The sequence below is a fragment of the Lineus longissimus genome, chromosome 13 (genome assembly GCF_910592395.1).
Source record: "Lineus longissimus chromosome 13, tnLinLong1.2, whole genome shotgun sequence".
Classification (NCBI taxonomy): Eukaryota; Metazoa; Nemertea; class Pilidiophora; order Heteronemertea; family Lineidae; genus Lineus; species Lineus longissimus.
The window spans coordinates 1,048,079-1,066,015 of NC_088320.1; the positions used below are offsets into that span (position 1 = coordinate 1,048,079).

General features: G+C 46.5%; 1 protein-coding gene across 2 annotated transcripts; it reads right to left on the reverse strand.

The window, feature by feature from the left end:
* Positions 1-359: 359 nt before the first annotated feature.
* On the reverse strand, positions 360-17,578 carry LOC135498261 (macrophage mannose receptor 1-like). Of its 2 annotated transcripts, none has more exons than XM_064788479.1 (37): positions 17,314-17,578; positions 16,269-16,423; positions 15,984-16,114; positions 15,580-15,707; positions 15,307-15,403; positions 14,962-15,088; positions 14,645-14,739; positions 14,149-14,270; positions 13,805-13,934; positions 13,511-13,596; positions 12,957-13,190; positions 12,596-12,760; positions 12,298-12,380; positions 11,908-12,061; positions 10,973-11,182; positions 10,623-10,739; positions 10,003-10,164; positions 9,465-9,641; positions 9,095-9,261; positions 8,359-8,490; positions 7,639-7,757; positions 7,270-7,418; positions 6,945-7,129; positions 6,589-6,722; positions 6,379-6,437; positions 5,658-6,037; positions 5,320-5,482; positions 5,060-5,194; positions 4,571-4,687; positions 4,200-4,354; positions 3,915-4,017; positions 3,482-3,732; positions 3,070-3,244; positions 2,655-2,906; positions 2,233-2,409; positions 1,479-1,616; positions 360-1,266 (listed from the first exon to the last, which is right to left on the reverse strand). In XM_064788479.1, the coding sequence occupies exons 1-37, from the start codon at positions 17,360-17,362 to the stop codon at positions 998-1,000; spliced, it is 5,682 nt and encodes a 1,893-aa protein (XP_064644549.1). In that variant the 5' UTR covers positions 17,363-17,578; the 3' UTR covers positions 360-997. The 2 variants fall into 2 exon arrangements, with proteins under 2 accessions (XP_064644549.1, XP_064644550.1); XM_064788480.1 differs by lacking the exon at positions 8,359-8,490 and adding an exon at positions 8,541-8,672.
* Positions 17,579-17,937: the final 359 nt, after the last annotated feature.

Consider the following 17,937-nt stretch of genomic DNA (forward strand, 5'->3'; position numbering starts at 1 on the left):
CGAAAATGAGACATTCTACACACTTCGGGTGGACGGAGAATGATCACTCAGTTAAATTGATACCGAACTGAGGAATTGGTTGTTTCACCAAACACCGCGAGGTGGCGCTGAAGTGTCGACCAAAACGAGGCGCTCCGTTTCGGCGAAATGGCAGCTCCACGCAAGAACTCGAAATGTGTTGAAGTATCAAGTGCAGGTCATATCGACTGGGACATATGATAGCCTTGTGGATATTCAGTTCTTAATGGGAGGTTCTTGTTTTCTAAACGATACAAGTTTCAGTTTCGAGGTACGTAGCACTAACGGCTCATAGGTTATTTAGACGCTCCTTTTCACCAGCATGGCAGAAACTATGGATCGTAGTTGTAAGAGCTTTATTGATTTGCTTCAGGTTTATACAATAGAGTGGCAACGTTCCCCGGGTAACCTGTTCACCATACCATACCTCGCCAGTCCGGTTCTCCGAGAGCTTGCCGTTAAAAAGCTGTAGATGGATACCCTGGTTGGATTTTAGTTTTGTCATTTGAATTTTCTATGTCTTCGACACTGCGTCCACACAGAGTCCGTTGCATTTTATGACTCACTTTATTTATTGATTATAATCATACAGAATCAGAAAGGTAATGAAATCATAAAAATGTACAGTTCTATCTGGTATAAAATGGCAAAAGAAAGATAAATAGGACGTGTATGCATGTTTGGCGGGCCAAATATACCCTAAAACGAGCGCATGGAAACACTCTGGATTCACATGGCGAGGGTACCACTAACTGACAGGCAGTGGTACCATTTCTCATGTTGAGGAGTGGCATCACTTCTTTCTAACCAACTGGAACATGTAATAATGACTACGCGACTATTTGCGAGTTCGTTTCAAAGTCGCCAAAGTCGAAGACAAGGAACAACCACAAAAATCTCAGTCACAATGCACGATTTTGCACGCCCACTGATGATAACTGGAATAAAGAGTTTGTCACAGACGCGGACCCTCTCCTCATCAACAGGCCGATGCGTCCTTTTCATAAATTGAAATGCCAGGAGAGTTGAACCCGTCGTCCTGTTGGTGATTAGTCGCGTCTATCTGCGCAACATTCCCCTGAATATTCACAATATCTTCACTCTTCATATAAACGGCGTTATCGAAACCGCTAGCGTTCTTTGCGTAGTTCATGCGCTTCCAATAGATAACGCCAGCCGATACTGCGGCTAGTAACAGAATCACACCACAGCAGACGCCGACGATGAGACCTATTTCACTGGCTGTGCCTGCAAGATAAATTTGGCAAAATTAGACAAAAGAGCATTTCTGGGACAATACAGACTTTCGTAAGCCAGTCAGCCTCTCTCTTAAAGATGATGCTGAGACGGAGAGTAAATTCTTCTTGGCGCAAAAAACAATTGTGATGGATTTTCAGGGGAATATAAGCCAGGATAATTGAGCAAACTCTTGGCAAAAAGTTAGCCTACAGTTCACTTACCTTCTGAACTCTGGTTTTGTGGCGCCTTGGACGGTAGATCTGGTGGTGGCGTAGTCTTGGCTGGTGGCGCCGGACCTTCGCTCGGACGTCCTGGGGTGGAGCCGCCTGGTATGACCTTTGGTGTCGAGGCAGGGACCCCTGCAATGGAAGGAGGTTTTTTGGTAAGGAGGTTTACTTTCCTCTTCTGAAGAGAATTCTCGGTATGTAGGCCGAATACGCCATTGGCTGAAGAGCCTCGTGGCTCAGATAGAATACAGGTACCCGTAGTTCCAACTGATGTTCCTTCACATCATCGCGAAACCTGCGCAAAACTGAAGTTCTCTTGTCTCCGGGACTTTTGCAGCATGAATTCCATCATATTTATCTTCAGTAGCCAGACTTCTCCAGACCACCAATGGGGTAGAAGGAGATAAACCAATTAACATGTAGAGAGCACTTTTTATCGATGAAAGCAAATTGGATATAGCGCTATTGGAGGTTACTAGTAGTTGGTTGGTTGACGCCAGAAGAGTAATGACACTTGCCCTTCCCCTCATGCTGTACTCTTATCAATGCGCGGCCAAGTGGCGCTGTAGGTCGAGGCCAGATAGACTTGAGAAGGAAGCCATGGAATTGCCTTTCTTAACCAGCCGAGCAGCACCAGTGAAAGCAGCACTGGTGCTACTGAGAAGTCTAACTGGTCTTCGATTCGTAAACTGACGGCTCCAACTTTTGTGGTGTCTCTGGCAGGAGCGACGTTCAATTGCACTCTTACCTAGTTTGCCTTGCCTCATGCACATGTAACCTCTAGGGACATCACAGCTGTTGTCATTCCAGAGGCCGCTGACTTTGAAGAACCCCACGCACTGTTCAGCCTCGCCTTGGTCGTTTGGCTCTCCATCGTTCCACTTGGTAAAGCCGACACCAGTGTTGTCTGCCCATAGGAAACCACCTAGAGAAAGGGAGGAGATAACCCGTTAAGAGGATCAATGAGATGTATAGTGTAGTAGATTCCTAACCCGAACATCATGGGTTCGATACTGATGCTAGTGTACCGTGACAAGTCGATCAACATCGGGAGTCCTTTGAATGAGGCGATAAACTGAAACCACTGGCTAGCTATCATGGTACCTTTAGATTTAAACGACAGTCGGTTCGTCAACCAAACATACATGCCCCGCTGGTGATACCACTTACCATGACTGCGCCGAAGTAAACCAATCCAGAAGCTATCCACCTGCAAGTTGGCACCAGTTGCTGCCGAGACAAGGTAGTCGTTCAGAGCATTGGAATGGATGCTAACCAGTGTCGCCCCCTCACGCTGGCACTGGAAGTTGCCCTCAGACCACGTGCCCTTGTCATCACTGAGCTTGTAGCACTTGGACTCGTGTGGTATCCAACCGTCGTCGCATTGACCGATTTGGAATGGTGGTAGAGTTGGTGGTGTTTCTGCAAGGGAGTGAACAATTAAACTGGAGTCGGTCTATCATAAAACAAATGCGGCTATCAGAGGCTTGCCAACGAATTGTCAAGCTGCATGCACCTTGCAATGGATGCGAGTCAGCCCTCAAAGGCAGTTTAAATCTTAGTCCGAGATCGGTACTAAACTTACCTGTTGAAATCTTGCAGACGACAGGTAGCGTCTCGGCACATTTGGTGTCTGTCCAAACTGCTGTGTACCTGTCCATTGCAACACAACCCTCATCCTTGCCCCTCGAAGGTTCGTTCGGCCCCCAGTTGGTGACCGTCACCGGCCAGTTGTCGGACCATATGTAAAGTCCGGGGATCTGGAACAAAATATCGATAAACAAGGTATGGTGTAAACTAAAGCAGGCGATATCCTGGAAGAGGCGCCCCTGTGCTGATTTCGTCAGCTGAACAAAGTGCCGGCTTGACTCCTGCACAGTCCCAGCCTGTTTTTCTCAGTAAACGTGGAGGGGCATGTTCGTACTACCAAATTGTGTAGCTCTTCCTTGAAGAATAAACATGTGCGAAGAACTCAGTTGACCAAGTATGTTTCTTACCGTTTTGTCAGTGAGCCCCAACCAGACATTTCCAGTCCTGGTGCCCATCCCTTCCAAGAGAAGTTTAAAGACAAAGTACAGTTCGTAGTGGTTCGTTATGGAGACTGGAACCGCTCCGTCAGCCTGGCAGAACCGGTTGGCCTGGTCCCAGATTCTGAGACCTAGGTCCAGCTTGTAGCAGTTGCCTCCGTATGGTTGGTAGCCAGACTTGCATGGGTTGATTGGTGTAAGAGGTGGAGGGGCAAGCGGATCTGCAAGAAGGTGTTTGAAATGTAGTTAGCATGTCCTTCCCGGTGGCATGATGGTAAGAGTGGCAGACGTATGTTTTTGATGAAAATCCTTTGCGAGCTTCTTCCCCGCGCAAGAGTCTTGGATGCCACAGCCTTTTGTTCAGGACCGGAAAATTGCAAAGGATACAAGTTTTAAAGAATACCTTTTGGTCCTTCGCAGAGGAAATGTCTTGCACTATCACAGTTGATATCATTCCATTTTCCTGTGAGGAAGTCCCCACTGTTGTAACACTCAACACAAGCCTCCTGAAAAAGGATAGGACGATCAATTCTGTGGCCTGTACTTGTGGCAACGCCTTCTCCTTCTGAAGACTTCCTGAAATATGGCCTATCAGAAGCTCTCAATACTGTGTTTTTAGCGGAGGTTTCAGCAGGGCTGAGGTAAATGTGGGCTGGCCATCCTTTTGGAAGATTAAACGTTTTCTTACCGTGTTCGATGAGGATAGTCCGTTCGGTTCCCCATTGGCCCAGTTGGCAATTGCCACCTCTGTGTTATCCATCCAGACAAACTTCCTTCCCACACCCTGGTTGTGGAGACCGATGTAGAATGACTCTCTGGCAGTGATCTTCAGGAGGATATTTACTGTAAAAGATACCAAATGTTGTCACTGTTGATGACAATCTCCAAGCAGATCTAAGGATATTCTCTCTGCAAGGAAAGACTTCCATTGCACAATGCGGTCACCATCGGCCAATAACATCGTGTGCAGAGCTCACTGGACACAACTCTGCCGGCAGTGGTGGGGTGGGGGGTTGAGGTGGTTGCTTGGGTTCTCATTGGCGGATTGGACATACTCACCCAGATCATAATAATTATTGATACTCGCTAAGTAGTACCCGCTGCCGAAGCTTGTGCACTTTTCGAAGGCGGTGGTAAAGTTGACGTATTCATCAAAATATCGATAACATTTGTCACCTGAAAGTAAACCAGTCATTTTTACACCATCTTTAGAAGTCCTTGGTCTGCGGACAAGGCAAAGCTGTACGACCGGGTATGGCGAGGCAGTTGTTTGACATGACTGTGTTCATCCAGTGGTTGGATTGAGAAGTGTTCATTGGGCAAGAAGAGGAGAACCTGTATGGAGAACATATTGTATACATGGCTTTCATTGTCAATATTGCTCTCTCTCTCTCATCGGTTCCATGTTATAAGATGTTCGATATTCAAGCGATATTCACGTTCATTATCCAAACTGAAGGACCATGCATGGAAATGTCTTATTATTCCTTCTTCTTTTACTTATCTTAGCTTGACTCAGTCGTTGGAAGTTGATTAAAAGGGACTCACCCACAGCGAAGTAGCCATTTTTACAATTGCCAGGAGCAGGTGGTCTGGTGACTGGTTGTACTGTACTGTAACTTCCGTTTAACTTCTCACAAATGAACTGGTGATCTTGGTTACAATTGTCATCATTCCATAGCCCTTCAAATATAGAAAAGAAATTGGGACATGTGGAAAAGTAGGCGGTCGTGCGAAATGCGCTTAATTGCGACGTACGTCACACGAATCCCCACATTGGATTTCGGTCACTTCTGTGGTTTGCTTACCATGCCAGTGCGACATGGTCACGCATTTCTCCGCTCCAAACGCATCATTAGGCTCATTCGGCGCCCAGAAGAAATAGGTGGCAGGTGAGTAGTCCGTCCATCTGTACCCGATATTACCCAACTCGTTGAGGCCGATCCAGCGATCACCGTGGGAGGTTGAAATCTGAAAGAAACAGTCTACTGGTCACCTACCATGATAAAGTAATAAGACTCTAAAGAAACCACATGTGCATGCATGCCTAGTTACTATTCGCGGCACCAGATGACTCTACTTAGTAGATACACAGCTTAGTTCAAAATCTAACACGACATGTCATCAATTTCGGTCAATGATGTACCTGACTGAGAAGAAAATCGTTTTCATCCTGATCCTGCACGCTGACCAAGTTGCCGCCAAAACCCTGGCAATAGTCCTTGCTCTTGTACCAAGTCATTCGCTGCGTCGGAAACAGGTAGCACATGCCGTTATAATGGATCCATCCCTGTCCGCATGAGACGGACGTGTCGCCAGTCGGGCCTGGCCGCCCTGCCCCAGTTGGAAGGGGTGTGTTCGTCGGCATTTGACAGATCCATTCACGGGCACCGTAGCAGTTGGCGTCGTTCCATGTCAACGGGTCGCTCTGGAGGGCCACGCAGTTCTCGGCACCGTTGTGGTTGTCGGGTTGGTAGGGCATCCAGTTGGCGAAGTTGAAGGCGGAGCCATCACTCCAAGTGTGACCTAGAAAACAGTGGAACCTCATCACTTAAAAGACTAGTTGGGCATGAGTATGTGTTGTCGGACATGTTAACAATTCTGAAACCCAGTTTGAGTTTAAAGTTGAGCTGTTTAGGTTTTGACCTGTCCTCAAATGTCGATGGGGAAAGGTTAGTCTATCCAATTTCGTGAAAAATCTAAGCTCATTTCGATGGAACGCCCCTGAACCCGCTGTCGCAAATGATTAGGGAAACTTTCTTCATAACTTTAGGTGAATGACTAGAGGAACTGTCTTAACACGTTTTTGTGAAGGATTTGAGAAACTCTCTTCTGGACAGAAGGCCTAAAGCCTTTTTGAAACCCACCAGCTGTGTTGGGATCCCTGGAGTTGAGGCCGATCCAGAATCCTCGAGATGTCACCCAGCTGCAAAGGAAAAGCGAACATATGGCATTCAGTTGTTCAAAATTGCAAAAAATCCGTGATTTCGACCATAAAACGCTACGCTACCGAAGATGTATACAGGTAAATATTGCGAAAATGATAACCGTTTTAAAATCACCAAGATTTCCCTTACCCAGGTGTGAGTCCGTCAATGATAGCATTGGTATCATTGCTGTGAATACTGATGAGGTCGCCACCGAATGTCTGGCAGTGGGCTCGAGCGTCTTCCCAGGTCTTTCGGTATTTTATGTTGCTTTTTATAAACGCCTGCAAAATGAAGAGTGTATACATGTGGCTGCCATGGTCAAGATCGTCAAATCAAGATAGATCATACTTAAGAGCTAAGGTATTCCATTTGACACTACTGTGTGACCATGACAAGGATATATTTACAGCTTCCTGTGCGCTACTGAAATACATCTTCCAGTCTGCGTAAGGTACCCAATTCATTGGGGGCAGGTCAACTGGGCAAGGAGGTAGTCTACTTACCCTGTAACACATATTCCAGTCTGCGTCGAGTACCCATTTATCTGGGCAGGTCAGTTGGCCGGGGGAGGTGGTAGGTTTCATGTCATTCTCGCAGATGTATTTCTTTGCCGGGGTACAGTCATTATCAGACCAGAGGCCAAGGCTCACACCGGTGCCGACGGTCACACATTTGTTTCTCTCATTTCCTGCAAGCAGACGACAATATCACTGCACCAACAGAGGAGATTGCCCGATCAGATTTCTTAATGTAATAGGAGGGTATAGTTGTTGTCGTCGGTGCATCGAGAGGTATAAGACAAACAGGCCTGACTGAATGTTTACTCACCTGAGTGGAGGCTGTTCCAGTTTGAGAACGTGTCCTGTGCCCCCGAGGTCCATGAATAGACACCAGAGTTGTCCCCTTGGTTCGAAAGACCAATCCAATAATCTTCGCTACGGAGAGCCAGCTGGCTCGAGAGGTACGCCTGTTCAGACCTGTAATGCAACAAGTACCTCAGATACATTCAGAAACGTTGATGGAATCGACCAGTTTACCCCAAATAACTCCTTCTGATTGGCTGATTTTTAGTGATGCAGAATATAGCACTTCTGATTGGACACTGATAGCGGATGTGAGTCACACCAAACCTCAGAGAGTCTTAGCTTGTGATTGGCTGATTTCTATGACTCCTGCACTTCTTCCAGCTGAACTTACGCGTCTGACACAGCAACAAGATGGCCGCTATTGGAGAGACAATCAGCCTCGGCGTTGGCAAACGTTTTCTTGGCCTCAACGAATTTGTAGCAACTTTGACCGTAACCTAGATCGTAGAACTGCAACGAAACAAGTGAATACAGGACTTACAAAGTTACGAGGCGAAATAAACTACATGCCAATGCTCTCCTCTGAGACAGTGAGATTAGACTCAGAGAAAGCTGAGAGAAAGAGAAGAGAGAAAAGAAGAACATTCACAGGGCGCTCGTAAAGAGAGTCACATCAGTCGGCTTCACCGGAGGAAGGTGTGCTTACGTAAGTCCAGGCTTGACGAAAGAGCCGCAGCATTCGGGCTTAAAAATGCCACGCGGTTGAAGAAAAGAGCCAATAGATGAGCCAGCTCAGAGTTGGGCTAGAAGGGAGTTGGGCCGAGAACTCTCAGAGCAGAGAGAAAGAGCTACAGCATTCGACCCAGAAAGAAAGCTTTAGGCTTAGAGGAAGGGACCAGCGTTGGTTTCGGCCCAGAGAAAGGGGCATGGCCTTTAACTTAGGGGAAAGAGGCTCCGACAAAGAGTAGGATAGATCATACAGCAGAGAAGAAGGCAAAAGAATGTCGCTCAGAGAAAGTGACAGGTGCCAAGAGCCATTTGTGAAGCGAACAGTATCCTCTTTGCCATGCACAAGCTTCCATGCACTGTTGTGCCCTTCAAGACAGCTTACCGTCGAGCAACCAGGTACGGTCGGCACGCCCGTGGTTGGTGCCTGAGCACTCATTTTCATTTTGCAGACCAAACCGTCCACACCATAGCTATTGGTGATCGTACCGCATGGTATATCATTCCATACACCACCCTGAAGAATACAAATTGTTACAGTTAGTCGCCATTTATGGGGTAACGTACCGTGCTACAACCTGGGAAGGTGGGCGCGCCTGTTGTGGGTGCTACAGGGCCTTGTTTTGACTTGCACACGTAGCCATCTACTCCCCAAATCTCGTTGGTTGAACCACAGGGCACATCGTTCCAGTAGCCGCCCTGAAAGTCAGAGTGGAGTAGAAGATGAAAATAAAGGTGTTGAAATACAATAGGAAGTTTAAAGCCTGTGTTTTAAAGATGTTTCCAGACTGCATGTTGGCGTTGACTTTACTGGTGGAATCGACAGGTTCTCTATGATGTTTTCTGTTTCATCAGGGTTCGTGACTTCTTAAACAAACTCCCTCGAACGCGGCTCTGGCCTGCTAATTTCAAAGCCAACCAAACTCTTCCTATAACCTCCTTTAGTCTTCTGCAGTCCTTTCAAACAACGGCCAACGGAAGTTTTCTGCAAATCAAGAACCTCATTAAGAACATACATGTACATGTACGTCGGAATAAGTTTAGCGCGAAAATGGCAATGTCAAATGTCGATCATTTTGCCGTCAGACGCCCCACAATACCAGCAGCGATTGGTCACTTACAATGTTCGGGTTGAGTTCCACACAGTCCTCTCCGTCTCCTGGGCTGGCATCATTCGGCTCACCAGGGTTCCAGTTTGTGTACGCCACTGGTGACCCGTCCGTCCATTTGAATATGCCTTCCTTCTCGATATCATTGAGGCCGATTAGCCATTGGTCGCCACCAAGGTCTGCAAACAGAAATCAACCAATCACGTTGTCGCGTGAAGCAGGATACCCAATCACAACGATGCATGAGAACGATGCATGAGAAATGCAGTGGTGAGCGAATCAGATCAATGTTAGTGTCAACGAATTAGAATGCGGCATGGTTAGTTAGTCTTGTCGGAGCACCAAGAAGAGTTGCGAACTCTTCGTTGGTGTGGCTACTCACTTTTGGTTTGAATCCTTATGTAGTTGTCTTCTGCTCGATCCCCGATAGAGGCAAGGTCTCCGCCGTACGTCCTGCAGGCAGTCAACCCCTGGGAGCCGGACAGGCTGTCAGCCTTCACGAACTTGTAACAACTATCCCGCCAACCTTTCCAGCCGGATGGGCATCCCATCACTGTGCCTAATTGAGAGGAAAAGGTAGGAAATGATGACATTGCACTTCCAATGTTGTGGTCACTTCGACTCTTGACTATCGGTATGCTCCTTTTGAACTCAGAGAGGAAGGCTTGTGTTACTTTTCATATGTACGTTGTCATCTTCAGGAAGGCCTTTCACAGGCCACGGAAGCCTTTTGATTACAGTGGTCTCAAAGTTAGGGATCGTCCAGTCCTATTGGATTGAGCATTCGTTGGCAAGTTCAGCACGAGCTTTCTGACGGAGCAGTGTGTTTCCCGATTGACAGAACTGTAGGTAACTACACATAATTTTCTTGAAATATCTCAGCCAAAGTCCAAGAGACTTGAGCGAACTTGTCAACTTACCTGCAGGTAGAGTCGGTGTTGGAGCAGGTATAGTTGTCGGGATATCGCCAGTCTTCTTGCAGATGTAGCCAAACCTCCTATCACAATACTCATCATCCCAGCGACCATGGGTTGTCAGGACAACCCCGCAGTCCTGGCCCGTGGACTGGTCATTCGGTTCGCCTAGTCGCAAAGGGAAGCAATAATGGTAGGTGTAGTAAATGGTTAGAATAGGAACTCTTCTTCATCATCTTTCACTGTTGTAAGGATTGCCAGCTCAAGATGATTTACCTGCAATGCTTTTAACCGTCTAAACAATGCCTGTCTCAACCGCTGGTAACTGCATCTTGATCCTCAGGCTTTGGATCCACTACGCCGACCCAGACTCCGTTACAACAATGATGTATGAGGGGAGGTTACAGATGGAGAACCTCTTGTGGTTTGAATGAGAATGTTGTAATTGTGACAATTACTGGCCTCTACACGACATCCTGTGGAGCAGCTATATAACAGAGCTACTCACACAGTGCAACCTCTGAGCTCGGCAAGATTTTGTGCTGACCAAGAACGAGATGTGAACCTAAGACCACTGGCGTGCGAGTGGGACACCTTTAGGGTCATCAGACCAGATGACTACTCACCCCCATTCCAGTTGAAGTAGGCGGCTCCGGACTGATCACTCCACACCCAGCGATTCTCCCTCCCGATATCATTGAAACCCATCCAGAGGATCAAGTCGTTCATGGAATTCACACGGCCTGGGAACAGAAGTGTGTGATTAAGGTGACGCAGGAAAAGTGGACAAAGAGGGTTAACAACGGTATAAACAAGGTCCTAAGCATTACTAACTGCAAAGTGGACTCACCAGTAATGCAATTACACTGCTATTGCAGCGAGGAGATAAACACTGGCCAGCTGGCATGTTCTGGCTAGATTCCAGTTAAGCCAAGGACACAAGACAGTAGCAGTCGTGAGGCAAGGGTTGACTTACCAGTGATGTAGTACTGCTCATGCAGAGACGTGATACTGAGGAGGTCTCCTCCAGCCACTTGGCATGTCTGTCTGGCTAGGCTCCAGGTGGTCGCCTGAGACACAAACCGGTAGCAGTAGTCAGACATCGTGTCATCTTCCCAACCGTAGCCGCATTTTGCTGTCCACTGGGCCGACTGTGTCGTTGGAGCGTCCGTCACACCTACAATCTCTGCAGCGATACAAAAAGGTACTTCTTGCAGACTACCTTCAGACGAATGTGTAACCTATTATGGACTGAATTCCTTGAATCAGTTGAAATGTAGTTAGTCGCCCAAGCTAGAAACAGATACGCACTCCAGAGAAGAGGGGGAGGAGAAGGAGACGCAGTGGATGTGGTAAAACTAGTGGCAGAAACTTAAGAAGTAACGCGGAAAAGTTGTAGCAGAAGATGTGGCGGGGGAGAAGTGGTGGCGGGAGAAGTTGTGGCGGGAGAAATGGTGGCGGAAGAAGTGGTTGCGGAAGAAGTGGTTGCGGAAGAAGTGGTTGCGGGAGAAGTGGTTGCGGGAGAAGTGGTTGCGGAAGAAGTGGTTGCGGAAGAAGTGGTTGCGGGAGAAGTGGTTGCGGAAGAAGTGGTTGCGGAAGAAGTGGTTGCGGGAGAAGTGGTTGCGGAAGAAGTGGTTGCGGGAGAAGTGGTTGCGGAAGAAGTGGTTGCGGGAGAAGTGGTTGCGGGAGAAGTGGTTGCGGAAGAAGTGGTTGCGGAAGAAGTGGTTGCAGAAGAAGTGGTTGCAGGAGAAGTGGTTGCGGGAGAAGTGGTTGCGGAAGAAGTGGTTGTGGGAGAAGTGGTTGCGGGAGAAGTGGTTGCAGGAGAATAGCCGGTGGAAGAAGTGGAAAGAGGATAAGAAGAAGAAGAAGTAGCAGAAGAAGGACTATTTAAACAGATCAGAAGGTACTTACGTGCAGGTTTCTTACAGACAAAGGCCTTGTTGAGGGTGCAATCGTTGTCATTCCAGAGGCCTGTGTAGGGCAGGTTGGGAGTACCGGTGATCTCTGTACAGTGCTCGCTTCCCGCGTTATTGGGTTCACCATCGTTCCATTTCGTGAAGGGAGGCTATGATAATCAAAACGAAACAGAATATACTGGAACTTCAGTCGAGCAGAGGAACGATTGAAGGATGGTACGTTAAATTCCCAGGGCAATTGAAGGCACTAGCAGACTTAAAGTTTCACCAAGCTGGTACGCACACGCCAAGAACCTTGGGAACAACTTCGCGGTCACTTACTATTTGATTGACTGCCCTTTGGGCCGCCTCCTGGTCTCATCCGTTTTAATAAAATCATGCTTACCGCAGTATTTTCATCTAACCACACGAACTGTCCCTCCAACGCAAAGTCGTTCAGTCCAATCCAACAGTCGGACTGGATTTTACCTGGAAATGATTCAAACATAAATTGGGATCTTTCGTAGGTTTGAAGGTGCTAGAGAAATGTTCTTTTTCACCTTCGGAATCAAGCTGATTTATGGGTCTGAGTTATACTTAATTCGGAGAACAGCTTGTCTTACATAAAGGAGATACCGAAACACCCTCGGACCTGAAGCAGGTTTTGGTGGTGCTGACTGGACAAATCTAAAGGTTGATCTTACCAATGAGGAAGCTGTTTTCTTGTCTACTCCTGATGTCCACCAAGTCGGCGCCGGAGTCTCGGCAAGACTGCCTGGCATTCAGCCAAGGGATAGCAGTGGTGTTCATGTAGTAGCAGTTGCTCTTCCATCTCCGCCAACCTGCGTTGTACTCACATCGGTACTGCGCTACGGAAAACAATCAACCCAGGCTTATCAAGAGGGGCATAGCGGCGTGAAATGTATGAAACAGTGAATCTCGGAGTAGGCTATGAGAGAATGGTCGCTTGTCTTGCCAAATATCATTAAATCAAAATAGTAAACAAAAAGGTTGTGATGTTCGCCTCGAGATGAAAGGGAGATCGTGATCATTTGCAAAACTTACGAGCAGGAGTGGTGATGAACATGGGCGTCTGTGCACTGTTGATCTGGCAGACGTAAGGCGTTGGGATGTAAACATCAGATGTGACGCTCCACCTTCCTTCAATGGCGCCAGTATAAAGGACGCCACCTTGGATATTTTTGTCGTCCATGAATGGCTGGTTGGTGTCCCAGTTGGTGTATCCGGTGGAGAGGTCTTCGCCTGTTGTCCACATGAAGGCGCTGCTTGGCTGTTGTTCTGCAAAGGCAAGCATAATGTCAGTAAGACATGAGATTTTCCCCGCATAAGATATCGTTTGGTAGTATAGGATGGGCGGATGGAGTATCGTTTCGCTGGTTATCCCATCACCAATTCATTCCCATTGGCTAATATGAAAACCTGAGCAATTGTGAGGTGCTGACCTAAAGACTCAACGCAAAATGTGTATGTTGATGACTACGTAGTTCAGAGAGTCTCGAATTCCAATAAGCAACATGGCCTCAGCGCAAAAACATTTCACTTCTCGGTGGTTTAACCTGCACGACCTTTGGATGACAACCTTCCTATTGGGTACTCACGTGTGATCCCAAACCACATCCTTGAGAACCCAGTCGTACGCAGGTTGTACAGGATGGTGTCGTTGACGAAGACCTGCTCCGCCTCACTGAAATAGAAATGACAGCAATATAGATATACATGAAGGCAATACGCCTAGCTGTCTTGGACAATACCTTTGGGTAGGTACAGCTGCCAGGGCGCCCTAACCTTGCAGCTGTGCGGAAGTGTTATCCAGCTATTTGGGGACCAGTATCCGGCAGACGACTCCATATTTCATCAGAACAGAAATGTGCATCTGGGAACGCAAAAGATACCTTTTAATGGTAAGAAGATGAGCCCCAACGCTAGTACAGTCACTGTTGGCATCCTCGAAAGTCATGGGCGTCTTGGCGTTGATCTGGTAACACTGGTCCATGAAGCCTACCCATCCTGGACTGCACATTCCTGAAAAGCAAGAAGATGCCCCAGATGTTAACTCTTGTAAGAGTCAAGAAAGTGAGTTTTAATTAATAGCCACTCAAACTCAACCTCCCCTGGAACTACTTGCATTATCATATTGATGGTGCAGCTGACCTCATAACTGGCTTACATGTAGAAGGAGGTCGTTGGGAACTCTTTCAGCCATTTTGTTTTTAAAAATAACAATGGCAACGCTCACCCTGTGCTTTCTCACACATGACCGCTTTCATGCTGGTTCCATCACATATTGTCGTCTGCCAGGATTTGGCGGGATTGCTGCCCCAGTAAATGGTGAAGGCACAGGTGTTGTTCTCCTGGCCTCTGAAAAATGATGCAACGATAAGTATTAATTAGGAGGGGAGGGGGATGGTATGTTGTATTTAGGGCCACTGGGTGCATTTGACCCTTGCTTTACATATGACTTGCGTCATTATGGACAGAATGAATAACTAGAAGCAAGTGACCTTTTAATCAGTGATCGGAGTCACTCGAGGAACACATGAGAGATCGCGGAGAGAAATCTAAGTACACGTAGTTTCGGATGATAAAGATAAGGTCACGCACTTCTGGTCTTGTTATTCGGATAGAACAGGAACCCTTGCCCATCATTTGACTGAACATCACTAAATGTCTCTGCTACTTCATGCTGCTGCCCAGGTTTGATTCCCAAGTACATGTAGTAGGTTTATACTTACGCGACTTTGTACGGGTACCTGCTGTTGTACCAGAAGGTCTGGCCTACATCCTCTCCGTTGTCCCACTGGAGGAATTCAAAGCCCAAAGCATTGTTCTGAAATATGTGAGAGAGGAATATAGCGTTATAAAGCCAATGCCAAGTCCTTCTCCATAAATGTCCTCAGCCGTTAGATCTTCTCAGCAACTGTGACCGATACATTCAGCAGGCGGAGGAGACTGTAGATCTATTTCGTCGACCTACAAACCATTTCTCTCATATGAATTGGTCCACTTCAGGAGCTGCCTACAGTACCAAACTGCGCATCATCAAACTTACCGCGGGAGTCGACTGCAGACCAATCCAGACACCGTGTCCAATACGCTTGGCTAGAAAAAGGATTCTCTGAGCGTCAGTCACATTCTGCACTGTGGTCAAGAAGCCATTTTCATTTCGACATATCGTTCTGAAAGTAGATTCAAAAGAAATGGACACCAGCATTTGCATGGGAGACAGAAGAAAAACTGTTGATGAGATTACTTGCTGCCAGTCCTAAGCAAGGTCACCGCACGTCGATCAGTGACAGACCTTGTAATCGACTTGTCGCGTCATCATCTCAAGTGTTGCTTCTTAACCCGTTTGTCAAGCTGACGGACGAACCAAATGAATGAATAGAGAGCTTACTGCGCGTCATAATAAGTCTCTGAATTGGTGAAACTCTTGTAGCATTTTCCATTGAAGCTCTCCCATCCGTTTACGTGGTCGCAATAGAAGGGTTGATCTGTAAAAGAATGGTTAACTTAATGAAATGAAAGGTAGGCGGGTGTGTAAAACAGCATCATTACTTACCCTCCAGAGGTACACGAACAAGTTAAACGTTCTGTATATAAACCTCTCTAGCATACAAGTACACCTATGAGTTAAACGTCACTTTTTCGAACCTTTTTAGTAACCTACCCTTCTTCCTCTTGCAAATGAAGGCATTCTGACTCTGGCAGGTCCTGTCACTAAAAAGACCCGCTCTGCCGATGACGGCACAGAATTCATTGCCATTCTGGTTGTTTGGCTCTCCGTTCAACCACGTACTGAAATATCAAAGGTAAATAAACATTGATTAGAGTTTCCCAGATAAACCAAAGACCGTGAAATTATACGCGTCCTATATGAGAGAAAAGAAACCTCCTTCTCCATGCAGGTGCCCCTCCGTTTGTTCACCTCGAACATGCTAGCCTGTGCAAATGTCTAAAACGTCCTCTCCCCGAAGAAGTGTCCGTCCCTATTGTAATGGTGACCCATTAAGGTATATGGTTCTATAGAGACCGTGACTGAGCATCTGCAGCATAGCCAAGACATTTACTCACATAAAATTCTCTCCAGCCGCCGAGCCGTCAGACCAGACGAATGGCCTCTGTCCTGACTGAGCGATGTCGTTCAATCCAGTCCACCAGATACCACGCTTCGTGTCGTTGCTGATCTGGTTTCGGACCCAAACCTGGAGAAAGAAGAAACTGCATGATCGTCAGCCATTGACGTATCAGCTCACCTGAGTCTTGATACGATACAGTGGGACGAGGCCGGAGTGTATTTCGGAGGGTTCAGTAGAAGGGGTCGAAATGGATGACGTACGTCCCAAAAACATTGCTCACCAGTTCGTCAGTCGATTCTATTGATACGAGATTCGCGTCTTGTTCCTTGCATATTAAGTTGGCATCCAGCCAACTCCTCTGTACGGACTCGACCGAGTAGCAGAAGTCTGCTCCAGGGCGGTTGATCCACCCGAAGGGGCACTGGCCCAATGTCCCTGGAATAGTGATATGTGGATGTAAGGATTTTTGGCCGTTGAAGCTGATATTTGTAAGGTGTTGCAACCCTTATGAACATTGAAGTCTCTCTTGCATTACGAAATCCCTTGGAAGGAGTTGGCTACTGTACATATGCATGTAATCACTCTTGGTCATTTTCTGGGACGGTATCAAAGGACAGGATGGCCCGTCATGACACCACTGTCACATAACTTAGTAGGCTAATCCTTTAAATTATATATTTCATAGTTAGAGCTTCCATGTACCATTCTTGAACAAGATAAACCGTTCCAAATCCCTTAAGTTTCCTTTGCGATTTATAATGTCTTTATGACAGATTAAGAAAGTTCAATAGATGTTTCTTTTATGGAACTAACTTAGATAAGAAGACATTGATAATCAATGCAATAATGACAATCAACGCGATTGATTGATAACAAAAGATAGGCTTGTGCGATATCTCACATGACATTGTTTTGAAAGTGATCTGCCTTCAAGAAATAACCAATCGAATACCTGACGACTCCACAAATTGTAAGCCTTTTAGTTGGGGATTTCTTGTAAAGAAAATGATTCCTTAACGTGGATGATGGCCAAGGTATATTAGCACTGGTTTCACTGACAGATCGTTTACGCGAAGGTGACACGGTAAAATTTCATAAGTTGGCTATTAAATCAAATGTGTGTTGTACTTGTACACGTATACAACATAACAATACATTAAGTTTTTGTACATATTCTGTTATCGCTTTCAACAAATCTGATATTGCAAGCTTGGTCTATTTATCGAGAAGGAAGTTGTTGAAGATTTTACAGTGTTTAGGTAGTGGAACTAGGTACACCTACATGTATATATAGTGAGTTTTAAGATGTCAAACTGATGTGTTACCTTGGAGGGTGACGCCTATAAGGCAGAATAACACCAACAAGCTGTTCATGGTGCTCCACTGTCCTCCAGGAGAACGGATGACACCTACTCCAGTAGCTACGGAAGGAGCGTCGAATAGAGAATCTGGCGTTGACTTGCAATGCAGTGCCAGTAACTTTAATCCTGATGCGTTTAACTGAACCCTGAACCAGTTAACTTATCCTGTGACAATGAACCTGCTCTTCACAGCTTCCGGTGACAACAACTCCGACTTGGCAGGCGGTTGATGCCGTCTCCAAAGTGGCCAACAGATAGTGCGGTCAAAGATCATCCGTTCGTCATTCCTCGATTCCTAACAAACCTCCCTTGATTTCAATGCAAATTCCTATGCATTATGTAATGAAATGCCCCTTGGGGCGAGGTTGCACAGTCACATGGAGTATCTCTTACATATATATCATGGAGTTTGATAATCTCATATCATTTCTTATCAAGTTCAAATAGCGTAATAGCATTGTGCTTTATTGATAGGTTAAGCAATGATAACCAGGTATCAACATGTGCAAATTCGTTTTCCTTTTCGTGTTTGGACACGGACACTCATACACTCCCAGAGTAGTGGTGACAGTCAAACACCGGATCCAA

Coding starts and splice junctions, on each gene's coding strand:
- LOC135498261 (XM_064788479.1), bottom strand. CDS start 17,362: ATGAACAGCTTGTTGGTGTTATTCTGCCTTATAGGCGTCACCCTCCAA. Junction 7,419..7,638: donor CTTGTTGCTGTGTCAGACGC/GTAAGTTCAGCT, acceptor GTTGCATTACAG/GTCTGAACAGGCGTACCTCT. Junction 3,245..3,481: donor TGGGGCTCACTGACAAAACG/GTAAGAAACATA, acceptor ATTTTGTTCCAG/ATCCCCGGACTTTACATATG.